This window comes from Mus caroli, chromosome 15, assembly GCF_900094665.2.
Source record: "Mus caroli chromosome 15, CAROLI_EIJ_v1.1, whole genome shotgun sequence".
NCBI classification, from domain to species: domain Eukaryota; kingdom Metazoa; phylum Chordata; class Mammalia; order Rodentia; family Muridae; genus Mus; species Mus caroli.
The window spans coordinates 93,280,054-93,305,581 of record NC_034584.1 but is presented as its reverse complement, the minus strand read 5'-3'; the positions used below and the strand labels follow the sequence as shown (position 1 = coordinate 93,305,581).

Sequence of the window (25,528 nt, the reverse complement as noted above, 5' to 3'; positions counted from 1 at the left end):
CAACCTACCAGCCCTAAGTTGTATCCTCACCCAACAGCAAGGAAAATGTCACCTGCAGGAAGCTGCAGACCTGTAGGTAACTCCCTCTGGCTAGATGCCCCAACCCTGCTGAGGCTCCCTGTGCACCCTGTCACACACCCCTTGGGGGTCCATTAGAGTTGGGTATGCAAATCAGAGCTGTCTGAAAGGTGGAGTGAGGCTTTGTTCTCTTCTGAGCCTTCTCCTGGGTAGTGAGGTGAGTGGGCTAGTGAGAGGCTGCTCCCTGGTGGCCTCGGGAACCTAAGCCCGAGACACCCTTGTGATCTTGAACAGCCCCATCTTTGCCTGGCCAGAGCCCAGAAAAAGCTTCGAGTATGGATTTGGTGGACGAGTCTGCCCCCTGCTGGCGGGAACTGGCGCTTGCAGCCAGCAGGGCAAGTTCCTTCTCCACCCCCATCTCGTTGCTTGATTTTCCAAAGAAGCCAATGGGGCAGGTAGGCTTGGATCTAGCGTTCCTCTGCCTTTCCACCCCGGGATGTTTTGAAGGAGGGCTGAGTGGTTCAGCCTCCCAGCCTGGGTCTGCAGTTTCTTCCCACTCTTGTTCCCTCCCACTCTTCTGAGGCAAAGCTGAGGAGCGAGGGAGAGGATTTGCCGAGGAGCAGCGGACTCAGGCAGTGTCTGGAGAGCAGACCTGCTCATCCATCTCTCAGAGGTGCTGTCCTTATTAGTGTCTAACCCTCTGTCACTGCTTCATTTTCTTCTCAAGGCAACTCATGTGGCAGGTAAATACCAACATAAGGGTCCATCACTCCAGTTGCAGCAAGGTTGGTCAGTGGTGGCTCAGCCTTTAGTCCCAGCACTTGAGAGGCAGAAGCAGGCAGATCTCTGAGTTTAAGGCCAGCCTGGTCAACAGAGCAAGTTCCAGGACAGGACTACACAGAGAACCCTTGTCTTTCAAAACAAGCAAACAAAAAAGACTTGGATGCCAGCGGCTAGTTTCCGCTCTGGGCTCCTTAACCAGGACTCTGGGAACTGCGCAGTCCTGTGTCCTTCCCCTGTTTCTCACAGCGAGGCAGTCAACACCGAGCACCTCAGCCTTACCTCATCTGGTTCCCACTCCTCCTGAGTGTCAGCGGCAACAGAAGGGGAGGAGGGTGTGATGGACCACTCCCTACCCCCAAAGGGCAAAAGCGACCTGGGAAGGAGCTGGGTAATGTTGTGAATGTCTGAACATCCCCCCCACCCCCACCCCCTGCACACTGCCTCTTGGCAACATCAGGAGACCCAGAAAAGGAAGCTTTGGGTGGGGACTCTTGGGAAGCTCTGGCCAGTCATCCCTTAGGAATCCCAAGGAGCTGTGGCTGGCTCACTTCTCCACTCCGCCTGGCACACTGGTGCTCCTCAAGTGGCGGACTTGACATAGCTGAAGGGATGGTTGGGAGGGACACGACGTGGACCCTATTCCTAGCCCTTGGCCCTCTCCGGGTCTCTTGTGCTGTTTCTGTATCCTTCGGTCGCTACATTTGATCTCTCCTCCTGCCAGCTCTCCAGTCCTCTCAGCCTCCCTGAGCCTCAGCTTCTCTTCCTTTTCTGAGGTCTCCTGGTTTTCTTGGTAGTCTCAAGTGAGCATGAGTGAGGATGTGGCATCGCAAGTGGGAGATGTGACTGGCCACTGTCCCAAGAGGCTTTTGGAGGGAGATGAAGGCACAATATGAAGATTGGTGGTTTAATGGGAAATGCCCAACACGAATACCAGCAGCGCCCCCTCCCCCATCTTAACCAGAAATAAATAAGATGGCACTCGACGAACCATCTATCTCTCTCCTGAAGAGCTCTCAGGGAATGTCCCCTCTGTCTACCTGGGGGAAGGCTTTGGCACATGAGATACTGGGTTGGAGAGATAAACAGGGCTATCGCCCCTTTCTGGGGTGGTTCTGGACTGCCTGTGAGCTTGGCACTGCCTTCACAATCTCTGAGGTCTGAGCTGTGGCAGTCGTTCTGCCTAATTCCAAAGAGGCCCTGTCCCTGGCCGACACCCTAGTGTCCCATCATGGGCTTCTGCTCCCATCCCATCCCCGTGTGCAGCATGGGATCCAATGCTGCCTCTCCAGCTGAGAGGGTGTTGGGGAGAGGTGCTCCAAAATCTTCGTCTTTCTTTTCTCCAGTGGTCCAGGGGCTGAGGGACTGGCCCCTGCCCAGTGCTGGTCAGTGTGCCGTCAGCTCGATGGTCTTCTTCCGCTCCTCTCGATGATCTTCCCAGTCCTCCTCCGGCTCATATGTGCCTTTGACCACAGCCACACGGTCGTGGAAGCTCAGCGAGGAGGGGAAAAGCAAGTAGAAGTAGAGGATTGCAGCCAGGACGGCGCCCATGATCGGTCCTACCCAGAAGACCTGTGAAGACAGGGTTAAATCAGAGGATGAGCCTCAGGGCTCAGGGACCATGATCTTTCCCACCAAAGCACAGACCCCATGGATCCTGAAAGGAAATGGACGCATAGATCTCCAGGCCTCCAGAAGGAACGGTGTCTTTCATCTTGGGGACTGATTACTGTTAGCCAATCCTTACTGACAAGGTCATGAACCACAGGCCCTCTAAGGAGGCAGGCAGAGCCCAGGAGAGACAGGATTCCCAACCCCACCCCAAAGAGAGGCGAGTGAGTTTTCTGAGGAGACGGACAGAGCCTCCAAAACATGTATCTTCCAAAGTGCAGGGCCCAGCAAGTCTCTATCACCCTTTTTGGAGCTTCAAGCTTGGCTAGCACATGGAGACACTGTCCAGGGGTCCAGTCCCAGAAGAACAAGCCCCAATATCTCCATAGGGACAGATAAATACAGCATCAGAGGACAGATACACAGAGGGGCAGACAAAGTCTTCAGATTAACACAGACCCCACCCCCACCCCCATGTACTTCTAAAGACATTCTCTGTCCAACCCCCAAGATCTGGGCCGACAACACCCAGAATCTCCAGTCAGTTCTGGACTTTCAGTTCAGTACGCTGCTGCTGTGTTTTCAGGAGCCAGGGGAAGGCCTGCACTCACCCAGTGAGAGGGGCTGAACCGATTCATGACCACCGCAGGGCCGAAAGATCGGGCTGGGTTCATGGAACAGCCAGTGAAGTAGATCTGGGTAGATGGGGGGGGGGGTCACAGTGAGGAGGGCACCATCCCTTCCACTCCCACAGAATTCTGACTCTCTCAGGGTCACACAGTGCGGGAACCAGCCACACCTCAAATCCAGGTTTCTCAGTCCCTAGGATGCTGACTGCCCATGCAGCCCAGCTGCCCACCAAACCACATTTCTTAAGTACATTCTCTGCCCTCTCAGCCTCTGCTCTGGCTTGAGTCTCTGTGCTCGCCCTCCCTTCCACTAACTCAGCTTCTCAGTCCATGGAGGGCTGGGGGTGGGGGGATGGGCAACATCAAACCTAGAGTCCCGTAAGGCTACAGCTTAGATACCCAAGACCAGATCTTAAACTATCGGATCTTATCTATCTGGAAGAGCTGGCATTCTGGGGTTCCACTGTTCATCTCCATGACGCCCAGTTTTTGCCAGCACTACTCACCCCCACAAGATGGCCCAGTGTGACCGACAAGCCAATGGATAGGGCTGGGGAGCCCACCGGGCTGGTGCGGCGGGAGTCCGTGGAGGAGAAGATGCAGAGGGCCAGCTGGAAAGTCAAGATTAACTCCACCACCATGGCCTTGCCTGGTGTTGTGTTGTTGCTGAGCTGCAAGGAAGAGCTGGGTTAGGACCCTGTTGCCTTCAGGCTCAGTGACAGGCTAGACAAGCAAGGTTCTGGTCTTCAAGGACACCTAGAGCCTGAGCTCTTGGAAGCCAAGTCCCCTGCATGATCCAGACAGGCGGTTTGTTGGAGAAACTGCACTTCACTGTGCGCGAGCTTGAAGCTCAGGCCTGTAGCCAGAGGGTAGGGTGTCAGCAAGTTTTCCTGGGTGCCATCGTGTCAACGGCTCTGCCCAATCCCCAGCCCCCATGAGCTGGCATTTACCCTCCCTCCTGTGGGCAGCTGCCCAGTTTGCCTACTGCAAACAGCCCCTGGCCTCCTATCCATGCCTGACCCGCTGCCGGTGCCAACTTCAAACCCGTCTCTCCAGTGTGTCTGACTCACAGCTTGACAATGGCCGAGAAAATCCTCCTCTGTGTTTGATTAATGAGCCCAGTTCACATGGGACAGGGGGCTGAATCTAGGGCTGCAAAGATGGGGAGACAGCAGGGGGCAGGAGCAGGGGTTACAAAAGGGGGAGCCAGTACTGGGGGTGCATCGCATCATGGCTTCTAAGTGTAATTCCCAGGGCACTGGCTGTGCTCTGATCACCTCCATGTCATGGGTAGTAAACTGGAAGCCCAGGGAGATCACGGTTGCTCCAGCCCACGATCCATCACTATCCATGGCTCTCTGGTGGGTCCCTTAAAACTACACCACCAAGGGGAATCACAAGAAAGAACTCATAGGTGAGATTAGAGATGGAAGGGATGTTTTGGCGGCCCTGGGGAGTTAGGCCAGGGAAAGCAGCATAGGAGGAGAGGGAGGGGTAGATGAGGGAGAATGTGAAGAGAAGCCAGGACCAGGGAGCACTGAGGTTGGCCAGGAGGTTGGTCAGCCTGCTCTTACTGGCTAAGTTGTGCCCTGGTGTTTTGTTTGTACGTATTCTCAAGATGGAGGAGCATGGAGGGTCTAGTCTGAAATGTCCCCAGGGTCCCTGCCCATCCCTCCACAGTCTGGTGGACACTCACCGCATTGACGGCCAGGTTACCCCGGGCATTGCCTGGCGCCAACCAGTACAGGATGCCTGCTCCAGCAATGGCACCCACCAGCTGGGCTGCCACGTAGAAGATGGCTCGGAGCAGAGAGATCTGGTTGCCTATTAAGAGGGCCAGAGTAATGGCTGGATTGATGTGGCCACCACTCACAGGTCCCAGGGCTTGGGCCAAGGTACCTATGGCCAGGCCAAAGGCTATGGAGATCTGCAGAATGGTGGGCAGCGCCGAGGGCCACTTGAGTGCCGAGCCCAGGCCAAAGAAGACGAAGATGAGGGTGGCCAGGAACTCTGCTAACACGGCCTTAAAGAAGGCAACTGAGCACACCTCCTTCTTCATGGTGGCCTTGGGGGCCCGGTGGCAGCGGCTGCGTCGCGGGGCGGCCGTCGGGGCAGCGGCGGCAGCGGCGGGCGTCTGTCTGCGGGGCTCTGCGCGCCGTGCGGTGCCCACTCCGTGGCAGGCGGCCTGGCGCGGACCGGGCAGGGGCGCGCTATATAGAGGGCGCGCGCCCCGCGGCGGGCAGAGCGCGGGGGGGCCGGGGGCGGCTCCCGCGCCCAGAGGCCAGTGCAGCGCGCAGGGAGCGAGCCTGGCGGGCGCGCGCTCGCAGCCCCCCGCCCCGCGCACCCCCGGCCCCCCGGCCGCACAGCGGCGGACCCGCCCGGGCCACGTGACCCACGCGGCAGTGTAGACTGGCCCCGCGGTCTGGGTCGCGCGCATCCTGCGCTCAGCGCTGCTCCCGCGCCCTCCTGGTCGACGTGCGTGCTGGGCTCTCCTGGCGGCTGAGCGCGGTCCCGGCTCTCCTCTCGCACGGAGCTCTGGAAGTCCCTCTCCGGCCGGCCTTTACCGGCGTCCGGGGCCGGCCGGCAGCCTTCCCCTCTTCTCCTCCTTGGGCTCGCGCGACCGGAGCATCTTGACCCGGTCTCACCCACGGACGGGTCAGAGTGATGAGAGTCTCTGAGGACAGCGCCTCTTAGCTCCTTATCCGCCCGTGGCGGGGGCGGTTCGGCGATCGTGGGCCTCTCCCCGGTCCAGCCCGGCGGGAGCGGGGGCGTTGGATCAGGAGTACAGTGCCAGCCTGCTCTGCGCTCGCTCGGCAATCCTCGACGCCGCGTGTGGCGGTGTCTCTAGGCAGCGGGCTCTAGGAGGCGTTCTCAGTGACAGCCCTTGGGGACCCTGGGGTGGTGATCAATTTGGGTTGTTTGGGCTTAGGGAAGTGGCCCTGAGACTGGGGTCAGAGGAAAGGGTCTTGGCCTCTTCTGTATTCAACCCAGAACTCCATCACTTTACTCACTCTAGACCTCCGGAGTGGCTGTTTGCTTCTTGTCCCTGTTGGTCTTTCTCCCAACGTGACAGTCTCAGTACCCCCTTCCTCACCTCTCTTTGTCTCTGTCTCTCTCTGTGTCTCTGGCCCTCTCCCTCCATGTGTTCTTGCGTTTCTGCGCCCTCTCCCCACCAGTCTTTTAGCCTTGTCTCTTTTCCTCAGTCTATCACCCTTTGTCTTCTGAGTCCTCCTCTTTCTGCCTGTCTCTCTGATTCTTCGTTTTTACGTTTTCTTCCTTTTTTTTTTAAACGATCTGTCCATTACGGTTTCTAGCTCTATCTAGTTCGCCTGCCTTTAGCCTCTTTCAATCTGCAGGTCTTTGTTTCTGCGGGTCTATCTGACTTTCTAGGTTGCACACTCATACAGTTGGTTTTTCTCATCCCCACCCCCACTCCATCAAGTCCTTCCACTCTTGGACTGGCTGACACATTTTTCTAGTTCCCAGCTTCCTCTTGTCCTTTTTTTCTTTGGGCTTCCAGACCCTCTCCATTGCTTCTCCCAACCCCCCACCTTCCCCCTCCGCAGGCTTGGCATGTGTAGAAGGAGATTGGAGGACTTTCTAGGGTTTGGGGGCAGGGCAAGGACCCACCCTCAAGATCCCAGAAAAAGAACTGCACTCCCTCTACCCTGTATGGTTAGTGCTTGAGCACTTTGCACCGTTGCACCGTACCAGCCATAGAGCAAGGCCCAGGAAAGTCACCTCATGCCTTGGTCAGTTTTAAAAGCCTCCTAGGGTAATTGAGCCCTAGGGTGCAACAGAGGAAGAGAAAAGATACACGTGTCCAGCAGGGGCTGAGGGTGGAGCCTAAGGAAAAGCAAGAACGGGGAGGAGGAACTTTGGGCCAGGTGGCAGCTAAGAGGCCAAAGAAAACAGGGTCCAAAGAAACCCCACTATTGTTCCCTTTCTGCCTGGCATTTCCTGCTGAGCGACTCTTCCCCAACGGCTCTGGTCAGGTGGACTGTTCTTTTCTCTGGAGTCGCAGGGCTATGCCCCCAGCAGAGCAGGGCAGTGCCTCCAGGATCAGAGACCTTCAGGCCAGACATCTTCCTGTGGCTGCACTCAATTTCTTTCCCCGGCCACCCTCCCTCTTTTTGAATGCATCTTCTCTGCCCAGGCACAGTCTTCCTGGATCCATAGGTCTCACAATCTGTCCTCTTTGAGTAGGCTGGTCTCATGTGCTGCCTGGGAATTTGAGCCTTCTCTTTCCCAGCTAACAAAGGACTGAGAACTTGTTCTGGCTGGGAATATAGCTCAGTGGTAGAGTTCTTGCCTAGCATAGGAAGGGCCCTAAGTTCAATGCCCAGTACTGGGGGTGGGGGAGAAAAGCTAGTTTTGGTCAGGCATGGTAGCTGTTATTTCCAACCTTCAGGATGCAGAGACAAGCAGATTGCTGAGTTCAAGGACAGACTGGTCTACATAGTGAGTTCTAGGTCACCCAAAGGCTACATAGTAAGACTCTATATCAAAAACAAACAAAACAAACAAAAGAACTAGTTCTTGACATTTTATGGATTAAAATATAGATTTGAATTGTCTCTACTTTGAAAGTGATTTAATTTCAAGCAACTTTGTGAGGAGTCCAGAAGTCAGAAGTCACTGGCTCAGGCTGGGATGGAGACCACAACATGCCACACAGACTTGGTCACAAGGAATCGTTTTGGTGTAACTAAAGAGGCTCCATCTGTCAAGGTTACCCCAAGCAGTAGCCGATTCTGTTTCCAAGGCTGTGTCTGAGACCTTTTCATATCTCTGACCATCAGTCAGGGTCACCAGATCTTTTACTGGGGACAAGGTGTGATAGAATTACTGGTAAATTTTGGGGAATATGGGAAGAGAAAGGAACCCCTTGCCCTAGAGTGTGGGCGAAGCTCCGGCCAGCCGAGAACAGTAAATGCCAACACATTTAGCAACATCTGCTTAAGGCCTTTCTCCTCTCACAACGGAAACGCTCAGTTTCCCAGGTCTCTCAGGAAGGACCCCATTCACCATGAAAAGCTATCCTAGCCAACTTGTGAAGTCGTCGTATCTGTTGCCCGTTCCTTATCTCACTGTAACCCCATCTAAGGCTCCTCTGAAGCCACTTTATAATCTGTTATAGAAGGGGGGGCTCACTGGCTCAGAGTCACTAACTCCAAGGCAATTAACATTTGCTTAAGGCTTCTTCCTGCCCTGTTGTAAACCTGTAATTTTCTAGGAATCTCACCAGAAACACCCTTTACAGTAAAACAATGCATTCTATTCCCCAACCCCACCGCCCTAGTGGTTTCTGGTTTTATTTTATCAGATTGTAATCCTATCTCTCCAGTGCCACCTCCAGAGCCACCTTGAAATCTCATTTATTGAAGAAAAACAGTTTCTTAGCATCCCTCTGAGAGTCACCAAAATGTTATGTATGGTGACTACTTAGACATGTCATTGGGACTCTTTATGGAGCAGTCCATACCCACCCACTCAGGGGTCTCGTTTTTTCTTTCTCTTAATGGACTCCAACTCTGATTCATGCTGGCTTCTCCTGGAGTTCTTTTCTGTCCTTGAAGCCAAGGATCCAATTTGAACTAAAGATTAAGGGAATCAGACACTTTTGGGTAACAATGGGGCTGTGATTCTGTCCCTTCCTCTGCTGTCATAGGTACTATTCTTTAGACCTGGGCGCTGGAGAGATGGCTCTGTGGTTAAAAGCACTGGTTGCTCTTCCAGAAGACCTGGGTTTGATTCCCAGTGCCCACATGGCAGCTCACAATAGTCTGTAACTATGTCTGAGGGATGTCCTCTTCTGGCTTCTGTGGGCACCAAACACTCACATGGCGCACAGACATATATGCAGGGAAATGTTCACAACACATAGGATAAACGTAATAATGGCAATAATGTCTTTGCCCTGTGCACTCAAGGTCCTGGCCTTCCTGCTCAAAGGAAGCCCCCCTGGGAACTTTTGGGCTGGGGAGGATGGCTTCCCACTTGTGGTAGAGGGACTAGAATCTTTCAGAGAAAGGCCTTTGTCCCATCTCTCCTAATTAGGGAACCTCTGGATTCCCTGGGTGGAAATGCTGGGGACCTGGGACTGTGTCTGGCACCTGGGCTGTACTGACCACTTCTGAGTTGTGGGAGAAAGCATTTATTGACAATTGAGCATTTACTGAATGCTTGCTATATGCAGAACAAACGAGTTCTTACTAAGTGTTTACTCTATGCAGAACATTGAGTTAGACAAGACCAAGAGGGAAAGTAGGTAAGAGGATGTCCTGCCTTGGAGAGCTTACACTGCCTGAGAGGATGATATATGGACAGGACCACAGCTTGGAGATACAGATATCGAAGCAACTTTTGCGGGTATGAAGCCCTTGGGCACAGAGTAGGAAAGGATGCTACTGGGACAGATTCAGCCTCTTCCTCTTGTCAGCCCAGAGCCTTGCATCCCCCAGCTTGGGGACCTGGAGGCCTGTCCCCCTGCCTTCATGCTGTCCTGTCTCTGTCTAGTTTGGGTGTGCCTGACCTCCACCTTCTTGGCTGGGTGCGCTTCAAGGGCTGGAACCATCCATGAGTCCTTGTGTCATTTCCTCCTGACCTAGTCACCACCCTCTTCAAGGCTCTTTGTCCACTATATGACTGGGGTCTGGACTGGACTGGACCAGCCCTGATGAGTGTTCTGGTTTCTGCCAGGGGATGGCAGGAAGAACATATAGTTTGCCTCCATGGAAAGATACCAGGTTTTAAGTAAGATGTCCTGGATTTGAGTCCTGGCTCTGCTGTCTTGTGTTAGCTGTGTGTCTTTGGGGGCAGACTTTAGGGCCTCAGTTTCAGAATCAAATGGGAAAGGAAGCATTTGTTCTGCCTGTCTCACAAGGCTGGGGTGCTATGGGAATTATCTGGAAATAGCAAAGGCTTACACGGCAGGGGCTATTATTCTTTTTGTTTGTTTGTTTTTGTTTTTTGTTTTGTTTTGTTTTTTCGAGACAGGGTTTGTCTGTATAGCTCTGGCTGTCCTGGAACTCACTTTGTAGACCAGGCTGGCCTCGAACTCAGAAATCCGCCTGCCTCTGCCTCCCGAGTGCTGGGATTAAAGCGTGCGCCACCAAGACAGGGGCTATTATTCTGATGAAAGGTTTTCATTAGATAAAAGTTAGCACAGATAAAAGTTGCTGGGACGCAGAGAAGCTTAATCGCCCTTATTCCCCTATACTCCCATTATTCGGAATCTTGCTGTGGCCTCTGGCCCCAGTCTCGGGAGGATGTGGCTCAGGAAGTGGTTCAGATGCATTCTTGACCTTCAAGAGGGGTGTGTTGGGGGTGAAGTGCCTTTGAACTTTCAGGGCAGTGACTGAGAGGCAGCCCCAGAGGTCACCGATACCCACTCTTCTGGCAGCCATGAGGTCAAGCCACTGTCACCAGCTGCTGGAGTTCGGGAAGGTCCTTTCCACAGCATGTACCCCCACCACACCTTCTTGCCTCCAGTGAGAAATTCATTCAAGGAGACAGAAAGGTCAGTTACAGAGATTTCCCCTATACACACATGGTCACATGAGTGGGGTGTTGGGGCATGAGGCTCAGGATGGGGACAGATGGAGACAGAAGCCATGAGAGTGTGAGGGTGACACAGGGCATGGAGAAGGGGCTCAAGATTGTGACCTTTAGATTAGTTAGGCAGTAGCTGGAGAGAGGATGTGTGGGTGAGGAAGGAAGGAAGGAAGGAAGGAAGGAAGGAAGGAAGAAGGCTGTAAGGCAATAAGGAAAGGCTGGGAGACCTGGATGGGACCAAGAGTAAAGCCATCTCCTGTCTGGACCCTGGGTTACCAGGGCTCTCTCCCCTTTGCTTTAGCCACCAGTTACAAGAAGAAGCAGAGGAGGTTAGAGGTCTGGCCTCTTCTGCCTTCACCTGCCCAAGAAGGCAGCAATAACGAAATGATCCTAACACGGTGTGATAAGGGCATTATGAATCACAGCGAACACAGCATCTTTAATCCCAGCTTAATCTCATTGCAGAAACGTTGCCCTGACCTGGGAACTTAGAAGCCTGGGTTCTAGATTCAGACCTGCCTCTGCCTGGTCAAGTGGCTTCCTTCCTCTGCAGGCTGCAGGGTCCACATGCAATTAACTGTCCGTGGGCAGTGGGAACCGGAAGAGGGTGGAGCATAGGGCAGGGAGGAAGGAAAAAGGCAGCAGAGATTCCTGGCGAGGAAAGACAATAAGGGATGGAGGGAGGGGTGTTGCCCGGTGCCTGTGGTTGCATGCCTGAGCACCTTACCCTGCCAGCCGTAGGCATGCGCTGTGTGCCGGGCTCCAGGACTCCCTTGCGAAACCCGAGTGTCTCCTTTCAAGCAGTGTCTAGTTGCAAATCTCCCCCTCTCCTGAGACAAAAGCTGGGGCCCCACAGAGGGCTTTTGTTTTCGTTGCCCAAGTGGAAGGCTAATCTTTAGGTGTGTGTGGGCTCCCTGGGGATGGGAGTCACACGCACACCCGTAGTCCTGGCTCTCCTCTCCCCCTTGTAGAGCCCTCCCTCCCGGCAAAAAGTCCTTGGATACCCAGTCCTTCCTTCCCTAGAGGTCAAGTCTGGGGGACTTGTTCTCTAGTTAACACGTTTCTTCCAGCAAGGAGCCCTGGCAAGTCTTTGGGCTGAGGACTGGTGAATCTTGGGGAGTCTTCCCAGGGGGTCGTTAGAAGAGGTTGGAAACCAGCTTCCCACCCCTACCCCCCTTTCTGGGGCTGGCTGCAAGGGAGGACTCATCTGTAGCAGAGGAAGTGGGTTTATTGCAGGTACAGGAGGGGAAGGCCAAAGCAAGAATGAAAGTCCCCCGCCCCGTATCACCACGGGCACTCTCGGGGTCACGCTCAGGAACATGCAGTCTCTGCACGTGAGGAAAGAAACACGCAGAGATGGACGAGCACTTTTACACCCTAATAAAATTAGATGCACTAACCACAGACCCCTCCTCCCCAGGGTGGTCTCTATGCACCTCTCCCCAGGCACCAGAGCGGGCTCTCCAGAGCTCTCCGTCTCCCCACTGCCACGGTCCCCAAATGTCTGGTTCCCTGCAAGGGGCGAGCTCGAGGGTAGTTGGGGCCAGGGCTTCGGGGCCGAGGTACTGCCAGGTTCCCGGGCGAGCCCCTTCTTGAGGCTCACCGCGCTCGCAGGCGCTGGAGCAGCTAGCTACCCTGCACTGGGAACCGGCGGCAGGCCAGGGGGAGGGAGGGGCGAGCCGTCGGCCGGCTGCGCTGCACTGCGCTGCCGGGGCGCTCAGGCCTTGCTACCGCGCGGCAGGCTCTGCGGAGAGTGCAGCTCCACCGACTGCCGCCGCCGCACTTCGCGTTCCTCCCAGTCAGTGTCCGGCTCCAGGCCCTTGAGCACCGCCAGGCGCTCCTGCAGGCTCTTGGTCGAGGGGAACAGCAGGTAGTTGTAGAGGAGGGAACCGATGATGGCGCCCACCAGGGGTCCGATCCAGAAGACCTGGGGGAGGGGGGAGAAGGCACTGGCACCCGCTCGCCAAGCCCGCAGCACCGCCTGGTCACGCTACTATCCCGGTTAGTGTAGGAACTGGCCCTCCTGTGCCTCTGATATTGTCAAAACTTATGCAATAAAGGTCACACGAGCTGCCAAGGGCGACTTGTTAGTGTGTGGAGCTAGTGGGCAAGTTCTGAAGCCGGCTGCCTGGCTGTGAGTCCTGATTCCACCACTTGTGTGAACTTGGACAGTCACTGCCTCTGAGCCTGTATCTTTTCCCCCACAAGAATGCTCACTTCGGGAGATGAGGTAATTAAACGGGCTAAGGTTTGCAAAGCTCTGAGAAAACCGCCCAGCACACACCAAACGCGGCTAACTGTTAAGTATGAATATCATTTACTGGGTTCTGAATGCCAGGCACTGTGTTATGGAAATAAGCTTGCTTAATTTCTCCCAAGAAAGCCAATAAAATACTGACTGTTATTTTCATTTATAGGAAGGGACAGGGGAAGAATCTTTGGCACAGCTCTGTAGAGTGGAACCAAGGTTTCCCTGGACCCCAGGACAAATGGAGAACCCAGCCCTCCCGTGTGATATGGACCATAGTGTCTCTCTGGGGTGATTTCTAGGAATGGGGAAGGCAGGGATTTGGCCATTACCCAGTGATCATCAAACTTGCCAGTGACAACTGCTGGAGCCAGGGAGCGGGCTGGATTCATGGAGCAGCCGGTGAAATATATCTGTAGTGGGAGGGGTGGAGGAGAGAAGGGGGTGAGGATGGGCACAGCATCTTCCTTCCCAGAGCTGGGGAAGCTTGGCCACAGCTTAGAGTGAACCCATGAAGGTTGGGACTAGCAATCCACACCTTTCATCCCAGCACTTGGGAGGCAAGATCTCTGTGAGTTCAAGGACACCCTGGTCTACTCAGTGAGTTTCAGGACAGCTGAGACTACCTAGTAAGACCCAGACTCAAAAAAAAAAAAAAAAGAAAAAAAAAAAAGAAAAAAGAAAGAAAGAAAGAAAGAGAAAAAGAAAAAGAAAAAAAGGGACATGGGGGTTGAGCACTGACTGCTCTCCCAGAGGTCCTGAGTTCAAATCTCAGCAACCACATGGTGGCTCACAACCATCTGTAATGAGATCTGATGCCATCTTCTGGTGTGTCTGAAGATAACTACAGTGTACTTATATATAATAAATAAATACATACATACATACATACATCTTAAAAAAAAAGGCAGGGCAGTGGTGGGGCAGGCCTTTAATCCCAGTACTTGGGAGGCAGAGGCAGGCAGATTTCTGAGTTCAAGGCCAGCCTGGTCTACAAAGTGAGTTCCAGGACAGTCAGGGCTACACAGAGAAACCCTGTCTCAACACCCCCCCCCCAAAAAAAAGAGAAGGAGATGGGGACTGTGGGTGGTTAATTCCTGGGCTTTCATTCACTTGAGACCAGAATCTGTCTTTTAGGGGGTCACAGCTTTTAGGGGACACAGGTTATATGTCTTCCTTGGGTGTTCTGTGAAACAGTCTCTCTAGGGAGTCGTGTGTGTCGATCTCTACAGTGATATGTGGCTGTTTCTTTCGGGGACATGTATGTTTTAGTTCTTGTAGGGTAGCTGAAACCTGTGGCTGTGACTTACCCCAAGGAGGTGGCCCAGGGTAACAGAGAAACCAATGGAGAGAGCAGGGCTACCCAGGTTGTCACTGCGGCGCTCATCGGTGGAGGCAAAGATGCACAGCACCAGCTGCATGGTCAGGAAGAGCTCCACAGTCACCGCCTGGCCGGCTGTTGCATTGTTGTGGAGCTGGAGAGAGAGATGGAGGCCTGAGTCCAGGGAGGCTGGTCCCACTGCCCCCTCTATCTGCTCACCTGCTTCTGGCTCCATGGAGACCTCGAGGAGGCTGAGAGCCAGAATACCGCCCCCTCCACCCTAATCATAACCACAGCCCCTTCTGAATCCTGGCCCCAAGGCAGCGGATAGACGAGGGACAGCCCAAGGCTGGGAGGTAGATCCCAGAACCTGATAGATGAGGATGTAGAGGTTTGTGAGAGGAAAGAGATATTATGTTTCAGATTTTGGGAAGAGGTTCCTAATGCAGCTGGAAGCTTTAAACCTGGTACTAGAAAGTCTAGTGTGATCTCTAGGTCATACTGATACAACAGGATGCTGGGGGTGGGGTGGGGGTTGTCAATGGTCCGGTGGTCAAGGAACTTACAGTCTGTTCCCCTCAGCTCTCTCTGCCTCCCCTCCACCCCTTGCATTCAGGCCTTGCTTCTGTCCCCATGGTTGCTCCCTGAATATCCTGTGGAGGCTGAGGATGCTGAAGGCAGAGAGCTTCCATCCCCACACAGGGTATCTACCGTCCTTCTAGCCCCTACCCCAGAAAAGAAGAGAATTTGGGGCTGAGCTCAGAGGCCATTTCATAACCTGGCCACACCCAGCGCTGCATTTCTCTCCGGGTTTTGTCATCCTGCGCCCCACACCCTGCCCTCTGGGGCTGAGCACTGCACGGGGTGGATCGATGACAACTTTCAACTCCCACACTCCTCTAGGTCCTGAGCACCTTGCATGGTGCTTCAAGGTCTTTCTGGGGAGCCTCGGCCTCTACTCTGCTACAAGCCTCTTAGAGCGAGGAGTCTATCTGCTGTGGTCTCGGTGTCTCATTCTGCACAAATGTGGACAATAAAACCAATCCTGGAAGACCGAGGGTGACAAGGACAAGCCTCTAGCCCCACTCTTGCTGGCAATGCTGTTCAGAGACTGATGGTGTAGGTGTGAGTCTGGTGTCACACAACCCCAGGCTGTCCCTGGATGATATTGTTTATTGCTTCCATGATTTGCATCCACTGAATGCTGGATTAAAACCATATAGGGAGGGGGAGACCTCAGAACTGAACTTACAGTGGTCTACCAAGGATAAGATAGTATGTGGCTTGGCACAGGGACGCTATCCATTGGTGGCAGCTTCCTGGGGTCCAAACTGACTCTTGATATCATCCTCAGAGAACACCTGACTGCTCTCTGACTAGCCTCAGGGCAAATGGGCCCTCTGATGCCTTATTCCAGACAGGCAGGGGTCCCTCTACCAGTTAAGGTGGGTCAATGCAGAGAAACTTTGGCCTTTGGTGCTGAGGGTTGGGTAGGCTGGGATATGGTGGGGGAGCCAGGGGTGGCTGTTCTCCAGGGCTTTAGTGCGCCCAGCACCTCACTGCTAGAGAAAGCCTACGGTATGTTTTCAGGGGGTTCTTTGACTAGCTGCGTGTCTCCCTGTAGTAAAACAAGCTCATTTATTTTCTAATAGACATGGCTAACATTCCACCCCTCAGCAGGCCCCTTGTTCCTCTTTGGCTCTAGGTGTCCAGCCTCACCATGCTTTCTGTTTTTTGAAAAGGGTGCTCACTCACCCGAGGGCCTCCGTCCCTCTCATGAGCAAAACCACGTGTGGAGGTGTGTGTGTGTGCAGGGCCAAGGGATTGAGGCAGGGGAGAAATGAAGGACAAGGAGGAGGTCTGAGAGGCGCCTGCTTTCCTGGTTTGGGGTACAGAGTGCGTGCTGTGCTGAAGGGGTCCCCAGATTTCTAGATCTGCACAGCGTGGAGAGCAGAGGGACCAGGGCTTCACCTTCAACTCTCAAAGTGTCCCAGGTGCTGTTCACCATTATAACAGGAAGGCAGACTCCGAGTGCCTTTTCCAGCAGGCTTCTGCTAGGTTCTGGAACTTCCAATATTAACACATGAGCACATCTGATCTCCCGTCTCCCTTCCCAAGTCTGTTTCTTGGTTGGTGAGACAAAGCCCATATGGCACTTCAGATAGTTGGTTGAGGCAGAGATTATGGGTTTTGTGGTTGAATCAGGGTCTGGGGGGTTAGCTGCGCTCCCTGCTTGGAACCTGCCCCCAGACACAGAGCTGTCGGCAGTTGCCTTGTGAGGGGCCCTATCCAGTCCTCCCATGCTCAGTGCTGCTGGGATGTCTCATCCCTTCCTCTCTAGATCCTTGCCGATGCACCCTGGAGTCCCCGAGGGCCCAAAGGCCTGTCTGTGCTAGGTTGCTGTGTCCTGCTAGAGTCTAGCTTAGTCCTCCTATGGAGTGTAACAGAAACTGAGGCTGCTTTTCCTTGGCGGTGCTGGGTGGAAGGCCCCACACCCGGTGCTCCGGGTGATTCTGTTGCTCTCCTTGGGTAGCTGTGTTTCTGGCCTGTTCCCCCACTCAGAGTCTGTCCCACCCACCTCACCCCTCACAAGGGTTTTCAGTGTCTGCCCCTCCCAGAAGGGACGAAACTTGGGCTACTCACAGCATTGACAGCCAGGTCCCCGCGGATTTCTACAGGGGTAATCTCATGGAGGATGGCGGCCCCGGCCACGGCCCCCAGCAGCTGGGCAGCCACATAGAAGGCAGCTCGAAGGAAGGAGACATGGCAACCCACCAGGCATGCCACAGTCACAGCAGGGTTGATGTGGGCCCCGCTGACATGGCCTAGAGCCTGAACCAGGGTGCCAATGCCCAGACCAAAGGCCACGGCGATCTGGAGCACAGAGGGTGGGGAGCTGGCCCACTGGAGGGCTGAGCCAAGGCCGAAGAAGACGAAAAGGAGCGTGGCCAGGAACTCGGCCAGCACCGCTCGGGAGAACGCTATGGACCGGAGTTCCCACATGCTGCTCGGCCTTCTGAGCGCTGGCCAGTGGTCTGGGCCACGGGGGTGGCTCTTCCTCCCTCCCTCTCTCTTTCTCTTCTCTCTTCCTCTGGGCCTCCGGGGAGGCTAGACTGTGGGCACTTATAGGGCCTTCCTATCGTAGACCTGGGCACGTGGGGTGGAGGAGGCGTTCCTGCCAACCCTGTGCTCTCCCATGGCGGCCTTGCCCCCACCCCTGCTCCTGCCCACCCGAAGGCCTATCACCCCATCTTAGCTTTCACAGCTGACTAATGTTCTCCTCATTAATGAACTCCAGATAAGGATTGACGTCTCTGTTTTCCTCGTTTTTTCCTCAGTTACCCCATGGAGCTGCCTCAGGGCTGCCCCAGCCCCCACAATGACCACCAGCACCAGTTCCTGCAGAGGAGGCTGTGTCCAGTGACCTTCTCTTTGACTAAAAGGCTGGCCAAGGAAGGGGCAATGCCTCACTCCAAACTGTGAGGAAATGTGCGAGCTGCCTTTCCGCTGACTGGATGGTCTTTCTTCTGGAAGAGGATGGAAAACAACTGGCTGGCCTGGGACAAATTTCCAAGGCAAAAGGTCTTGGGCTTGCTTTCTTGCAGTTAATCACCCATAAGTCATTATGTTTCACCTTCACCCAGGAATCTCAGCCAGAGAGGAACTCCCATTGCCTGGAGCCAAAGGTGGCTTCAGTGGCCCTGGGACCCTAGCCCTGCGTGATAGAGTCACCAAGGTCAACTGAGGAACATGAGGGTTTCTGTTCTGCAGCACACACTTATGTCGTTGAGATGTGACATTTCTGCTCTGCCTGTGTACATGAGATAATAAAACTATCTCATAGGACAGAGATTTGCATTAATATGGCTCCTGGTTCTCAGGAAGAACTCAGGTTTTGTCGGCTATTGCTCAGTGCTATTTGCATCTTGAGGCAAACAGGTCTCCCCCAAACTCAGAGTCTCCAAGGCTACAACAGACTCTAGATACCATCTTCGAGCTCAGAGCCACCCTTACCACAGAAGGAAGATGTTTCTGGAGTTGCAGCTAGCTCTCCAGGCTCAAGGAGGCCATGGTGCCTGCTAGTAACTCTCTAGTCTTGGTGCCACTAAGCTTGGTCAGTGTTCTGCAAGGCCACTGCTGTCACAGCTCTGGTGACTGTTGAGGCTCAGAAGACAGACCTACCCTACACCTCTTCTTTCTTTGAGGATCCAAAGGCAGGAGGGCCTACAGTGCATCCAGATGGCGGGCTTCTAGTTCTCCTGGCCAGCCACAGTCCAAGGAACAGGAATGTGGGAGAAACTGATGATCATGGGGTGAGGATACTTACACTAAGGGGTGACTGAAGCCAAGGGAGGGCCCGCTACTCACCCAAGGTGCCCCCGAAGAGTGGTGGCTGAGCTCAGTCTAGAACCTAACGAGGAGTGCTTTCCTCACACCCTCACACCCCAGGCATGCTCTGAGCCCTGGTCTCCTTGCCCGGACAGCAATGGCAGTGATGTCCCTCCCATACATTTGTTTTCAGAATGTAGTAAGATGCACAAAAAAACCCCACATACACAACACGGGTCCATGCACACTTACCCCGACCCCCACATGACTGGCAACTCTTGCCATTAGGGGGAAAGACAAGAATGAGAAGGAAGAAACAATACATGACCCCAACAGAGGCCAGCTCAGAGGAGCCTCTGAGGACGTGGGCTCAGGTAGTGCTCCCTGTTCAGGGTCCTCCTCCCCACTTCCACCCCCCACCCCTGCAATCCATTGTCTCCAGAAAGACTCAGAGGGAGGGTGGAAGACTCTTGCCTTGAGAAGGGTACTTGTGACTCTGTTTTCTTCTTCAACCATAGCACACCCAGAAAGGGTGGAGGGTATCATGATTGCGCCTTGATGATACATACTATCTTGTAAGTACTGTCTACCATACCCAGGGAATGTATCATGTTTTATCTTGATGATACATACTATCTTGTATGTAGTGTCTTCCACCCTCTATGTGGCCAGTTCCTACCTGGCTCAGGGGCGCCTGGAAAACCCCCAGGCAGTATTGAGCTGAACTGTGACAGTGGTTCCAAACCCACTGTTGACTATCGAGTTCCTGTGTGACCTTTGGTGAGCCACACACCCTTTCTGATCTATACACTGCGTGTGATCATGAGAACAGCAGTCACTGGTTCTGACCCTAAACAGCACCGCCTCTATCCAACCTGGTGTCATGGTGGACCCATAATAGGTGTTGCTGCCTCTGTACAGCCCAGGAAATCACACACCAATTTGTGTGGTTTTGCCACATATCCACATTTCCACGGTGCGGGAGGTGTGGTTCTGTGGAAGAACACTTGCCCAGGACATGGTAGTAAATCCTGGGTTCCATTCCTGGTGCTGAAAACAGCAGCAGCAGCAGCAACAGCAACAACAACAACAACAACAACAACAACAAGTAAAACAAAAAAGCAAGGATGGGGGATCAGCCAGACCATGATAGCCATGGGTCTCATTTCACAGACTAGAACATGATGCCCGGAGACTGACTTCCAGGAGCGGTGAGAATATTCTGGTCTGATCCCAAGCCAGCGGGGAGGGGAGCTCAGCCATAACTGCATGGTCCATGCCCCGGCTGTGCACTCAGCCTTCCTTCATGCCAGGGAAGCAGCAGCAGCATCCCTACCGGAGGCCCAGCCAAGGCTGTGGGTTCACATGCTCCCGGAGGCCGGAGGCCGTCGCTTGCTCCCGAGTTTGCTTTTGCTTTTGTTTATCCTTCCCCTTCCAGCTTCGCAAATTGTAGGTCACAGAACTGAATGAGGGGCTCATGCCAACCTTGGCCACAGTAAAAGGTTTCTGAATGCACAACAATAATCAAAATCAAACGTCTGATGGATTCCAAGCGTTCTTGGTGGGGTCAGCTGTGCTCCATTGTGAGACTTGACTGCTCAGCCTTGGTTCTGGACACAGCTCATGCACTTTGTAGGCACATGGGGTACACACTCCCCAAGGCCAGCAAACCCAGCCTGAAGCTCCTTGGTGAGATCTGACATTGTTGTGTTGTGACTTGCAGTGTGTGTGTGTGTGTGTGTTTTACTGTATGTAGTCAGCTTTTTGTGCTTATAGAAATGTGTTGGTTTAATTATGAAAATAGACCTTAATATTTTCCCACCGTTAGTTCTCAGCGTGTATCATGCTTGAATACCTGTAGATTATATCATGTTAGAATGTTTGATTTTAAAAATATTGCTATTTGGGGGCTGCGGAGGTGGCTCAGTGGTTAAGTGCTTGCCACACATGCACGGATTCCCAGCACCCTGAGCACAGCCTGAAAGTGTGGCTCGTATCTGCAATCCCTGCACTTGGAAAGCTGAAGTAAAAGTTCAAGACCAGCCTGGACTAATGAACAAGTTCAAAGCTAGCCCAGGCTATGTGAGACTCTGTTCCAAAACCACACATGCACAAATAAATTAATGAATTAAAAAACAATAAAAGTCTCTGTTGGAGTTGTTGACTTCCATAAAAAAAAAAAAAAGTTGCTCAATGGATTTTGTCCTGTGATGAGGATAGAATTTCCGACAATTTATGGACTGACTCTAAAGCTACTTGTTTTGAAGTACATATTTATATGAACCAGTGTTTCATATTGACCACCATGAAATCTAAATATAGAAAACATTGAAGATGTACATCTTGTAGTATCAAATATTTAGCCAAAAACTTAATAAGTCTGTTCGTAAAACAAATGGAGAGATCCTTTTCAGTGTGTGAATTTTCTTTCGTCTTTAATAGATGGTAACATCATATGTCTATCAAAGAATGTTTTTTAAAAAGTAAATTTCTTTATGGCTTCTTATTAGTGTTTGGGATGTGTGGCTATTTCATACTCCTTCATTCCTGGGGCTGCAGAAAACTTTCTCGGGCGCAAAGGGTTGTGAATGGGAGATACTCAAGCCATGGCTTGTCTGCCTAGTCATCCATTGAGCCATAGGAGATTTAGGGAGCCAGCTCTGCATCTGTGATCCATTGCTCAATGGACTCTGGGCAGCAGCGTGCTGTCTTGGATGAGTGGGAATGCACCCCACAGCCCTAAAGTGTGCTTGGGAAGGACATCTGATGGTTGAGTTTCCTGTAACACAACAATTAGAATTTCTTAAATTCAGAGAACAAAAAATGCTTCCTCACCAGCCAGCATCGTTCTCAGCTACTGAAAGAATCCCTCTCTCTTCAGAAATCCAGTCTTCAAGCCTGAATCACCCTGCATAGCAGATAGGCCACGAGATCTCCTCCCGCTCAAGCGTAACGGCTGGGAGGAGATGTTCTCTTTTCTTCCTTCATACCCTCCCCACCTCCTGCTTCTTGTTTTTGACAGTATCCAAGGTTGGTTTCAGAGTCCGGTCCTCCTGCCTAAGTACCCCCACTTCCACCCCTTCACAGAAGCTTCTTCACCATTCTGTGCCACAGGAGCCATGACGAGTCATACCATTTTCTTTGAAAGAATTTAGACCATGTTTATTTAGTGTGTTGGGAGTTGCACATCTACTATGGCATGCGTATGGACATTGGAGGACAACCTGTAGGACACGGTTCTCCTCTACCACCATGTGGGTCACAGGAATCAAATTTGTCTTCAGGCTAGACCATAAGCACCTTTATTCTCTGAGCCCTCTTGCTGGCCTGAGGTATGGTCTCTTCAAGACTGACAACCGCTGTTTCTTTCAGAACTCCTTTAAACCCTCAGATACCATGTTGCAAACGCAGTTGCAGGTGTTGACTGATGAGCGTGTGAGCAGCGATGACTTTGTTCTTTCCTTGATAGTAAGTAAACCGCACAAAGCAACACAGCTTTGTCTCCTGGTGGGCTCTTCTGGCTGTAGCCCCGAACATTTCGGTATTGCTTGGCAAGAAGACAGGGAATTGTGCTCACTCTTGGATCAGTAAGACTGGGCTCTTGCTCATCCATTCCTGCATCTCCCGGAGTGCTTAGTAACTTTGCCTAATGCTGAACTGTGTAAATTGATGTGTTTATTCAATCACAGTTCATTTGTCCTGATTTCTCCCCTTCCTCGCCTGCCCAATTCTTCCTTCCCAAGCTCATCTACAGGTTTAATGAGTTTTGTGGCCCATTACATTTAAGGTTCATGAGCACAGGCATCAGATCGGTTCACTTGAACATGGGCCGCTAAGGAATGACTTCCTCTTTCCCAGCAACCATTAACTACCCATGGCTCCTAGGGGTGGGGCCTCAGGAGCTCCACCCTCATTCTCGATGGAATGTTAATGAGCCCCATCTTGTACAGGCTGCACGCAGGTGATCTCGCCTGCTGTGAGTTACCGGGTGCAGTGGCCCAGGAGATGCTATTCCACAGAATCCCTTCCCATCCTCTGGATGTTACCTGAGCCTTAGAGGGAAGGACATCAATCAGATGATCCACTTAGGATCCACTTGGGGCCGAGCACACCACAGTTACTTCTTTCCCACACTTTGATGAATAGCGAGTCTCGGTATTATCCACTGACCACTGCATAAAGAAACGCCTTTGATCAAGGATCTAGAGCTATAAACAGAAGTATTTAGAATGCAGTTTAACACACCATGTCCATTTAGCAAAAGAGCTGTAGGAGTAAGTCTCTGCATCCCCAACCAGAGCCTATGATCTCAGCAGCCATGGGCTATATAGGTGTACAGCACCGGGCATGGATTCTGCCCTGTGGAACAAGCTCAGATCTAATCAGAACTCAGTCCATCATATAACATTTTGAAGATTTATTTTTATCATTCAAGAAAGAGTTTCACTATGGAGCTCAGGCTGACACCACACTTGTGATCCTCCTGCCTCAGCCTCGGAGTGCTGGGATTATAAGCATGTGTTGCTCACTCAATGTAAAGACATTCAAGTGACAACCTACGTAGCAGAGAAAAGGCTCTTGGAAACTTACCAGGTCAAGTTTGCGCTTGCACGGGTAAGGAATGAATGACAGCTATTCTCGGCTGCCATCTCAATGCCACAATTGTAAGGAACATTACAATAAGGAAATAAGGCACACCATAGGATTGATGGCATAGAGCAGTGACCGTATTAAATGTATTTAATTCTCCTCTGTCATACACTGTTGGGGGGGGGGCTCATCAAAGTATAGCTCTCTGTGGTGGTTTGAATGAAAATGGCTCCCCATAGGCTGAGTAGCATAGTTAGGAGGCATGGCCTTGTTAGAGTAGGGGTAGCCTTGTTGAAGGAAGTGTGTCACTGGGGACGGGCTGTAAGATTTCCAGTGCTCAAGCCAGGGCCAGTGTTACTCTCTTTTAACTCTCAGCTACCTTTCTAGCACCATGTCTGCCTGCATGCCACCATGATCCTTGCCATGATGACAATGGATTGAACCTCTGAACCTGTAAGCCAGCCCAATTAAATGCTTTCCTTTATAAGAGTTGCTAGGGTCTTGGTGTCTCTTCACAGCAATAGAAACCCTAACTAAGACACCATCTCTCATCCTTACAGACATCCTATGAGTCAAGAGTTATCTCCACTTTTAAAGATAGGAAAATGAGGCAGAGAGAGGTTGGGTAATTTTCCTGAGGTCACACAGCTAGTAAGGGAGAAAGTGAAATAGGAACCCCAGTGGGCAGGCTTTGGGGAGCCTTTGTATTATAATCTCATGTATATAGGTGTTCTGCCTGCACGTACATATGTGTACCACATGTGTGCTTCATCAGGTCAGAAGAAGGCATCGGGTCTCCTGAGCTGGAGTTTATCAATGGCTGTGAGCCACCATGTGGGTGCTGAGAATCCAATTCAGGTCTTCTGAATTAGTAGCTGATGCTTTTGAGCCTCTAAGGAGGGCATTAAAAAAAAAGATTTGTTGCTGGGCATAAATTACACCTTTGCTGGGCAGTGGTGGTGCACACCTTTAATCCCAGCACTCAGGAGGCAGAGGCAGGGAGATTTCTGAGTTTGAGGCCAGCCTGGTCTAGAGAGTGAGTTACAGGATAGCCAGGGCTACAGAGAAACCCTGTCTTGAAAAACCAAAAACCAAAACCAAAACCAAAACTATACCTTTAATCTCAACATTCAGGGCACAGAGAAGACAGGGATATCTCTGTAAATTGGAGGCTAGCCTGGTCTACACAGAGTATTTCAGGATACCTGGGGCTACAGAGAGAGAGAGAGAGAGAGAGAGAGAGAAAGACAGATCCTGTTATTCATATATATATATATATATATATATATATATGTATATATGTATATATATATGTATGTATATGTATAGATACACACATGTATCTATACATATATATATATACACACACACATACATACATACACATACATACACACACACATATATACACACACATATGGCTGAGATGGCTCAGCAGATAAGTACACAGACTTCTCTTCCAGAGGACCTGGGTTCGATTCTCAGCACCCACAAGGCAGCTCATGCCATCTACCTCCAGTTCCAGGGGGTCAGTGCCATCTTCTGGCCTCTGCAGGCAGCAAGTACACATGTGGTACATAGAGATACACGGAGGAAGAACCTTCATTCATAAACATGAAATAAAATGTAAACATTTGAAGGATTGTTATCATCAGTTAGATTATGTGCTAGTGTGTGCACATGGATGCAGATGCCCTCCGCAGCCAGAGGCACTGGATTCCCAGGAGCCGGGGTTATAGGAAATATAAGCAGCCTTACATGGGAGCTGGGAGCTGAACCTGGGGGCTCTGCACAAGTACTATGTGACTTCACTGTGGAAGCCATCCTCTAGCTTTTCAAGGGACATTTTTTTCCCTAAAACCATGAAAGTGAACCTCATTTCATCCCCTGAAAATAACCAAGGTGCCTGGGTTTGGCAGCAAATGCCTTTAATTCTAGTATTCAGTACGCAGACGTAGTTCAGTATCTGCAAGTTTGAGGCCAACTTGGTCTATCTATTGAGTTTCAAATAAGCCAGAGTTATATCCTGGGTTTTATCCTGGATAAAAATAATACATGAAATAAACAAAAATTATAAACAAACAAACAAAAAGAGAGCTAGAAACCCCTGATAATAGATAATTATGCAATTGTTAGTGTGTTCTTTGCTGGTCCCTTGAAAGGGACCAGGCCTTCTCCCACCTGCCTCTGCTGGCTGTGGTGGCTTTAACACACTTTAAATCCCAGCATTTGAAGAGCAGAGGAAAGTGGAGCTCTGAGGTGAAGGTCAGCCTGGTCTTCATATTGAGTTTCAGGCCAGCCAGGGCTACATAGTGTCTTAGTTATTGTTTTACTGCTGTGGAAAGATACTGTGACCAACACAACTCAGAAAGGAAACCACTTACTTGCTTACACTGTCACCATGGCAAGGAGCATGGTGGCATGTATTGCTTTGGAGCTACATCC

The 25,528-nt window shown here is 51.9% G+C and overlaps 2 protein-coding genes across 3 annotated transcripts; both read right to left on the bottom strand.

The window, feature by feature from the left end:
• Window positions 1-1,684: 1,684 nt before the first annotated feature.
• LOC110310761 (aquaporin-5) lies at window positions 1,685-5,581 on the bottom strand. The gene is made up of 4 exons (XM_021183870.1): window positions 4,735-5,581; window positions 3,545-3,709; window positions 3,021-3,104; window positions 1,685-2,370 (listed from the first exon to the last, which is right to left on the bottom strand). The coding sequence occupies exons 1-4, from the start codon at window positions 5,473-5,475 to the stop codon at window positions 2,185-2,187; spliced, it is 1,176 nt and encodes a 391-aa protein (XP_021039529.1). The 5' UTR covers window positions 5,476-5,581; the 3' UTR covers window positions 1,685-2,184.
• Window positions 5,582-11,805: 6,224 nt separating this feature from the next.
• On the bottom strand, window positions 11,806-17,315 carry LOC110310696 (aquaporin-2). 2 transcript variants are annotated; one of them, XM_029469422.1, is made up of 4 exons: window positions 16,808-17,315; window positions 14,154-14,318; window positions 13,196-13,256; window positions 11,806-12,522 (listed from the first exon to the last, which is right to left on the bottom strand). In XM_029469422.1, the coding sequence occupies exons 1-4, from the start codon at window positions 17,165-17,167 to the stop codon at window positions 12,395-12,397; spliced, it is 714 nt and encodes a 237-aa protein (XP_029325282.1). In that variant the 5' UTR covers window positions 17,168-17,315; the 3' UTR covers window positions 11,806-12,394. The 2 variants fall into 2 exon arrangements, with proteins under 2 accessions (XP_029325282.1, XP_021039476.1); XM_021183817.2 differs by having other exon boundaries at window positions 13,176-13,256; window positions 16,808-17,307.
• Between the last annotated feature and the right edge of the window lie 8,213 nt (window positions 17,316-25,528).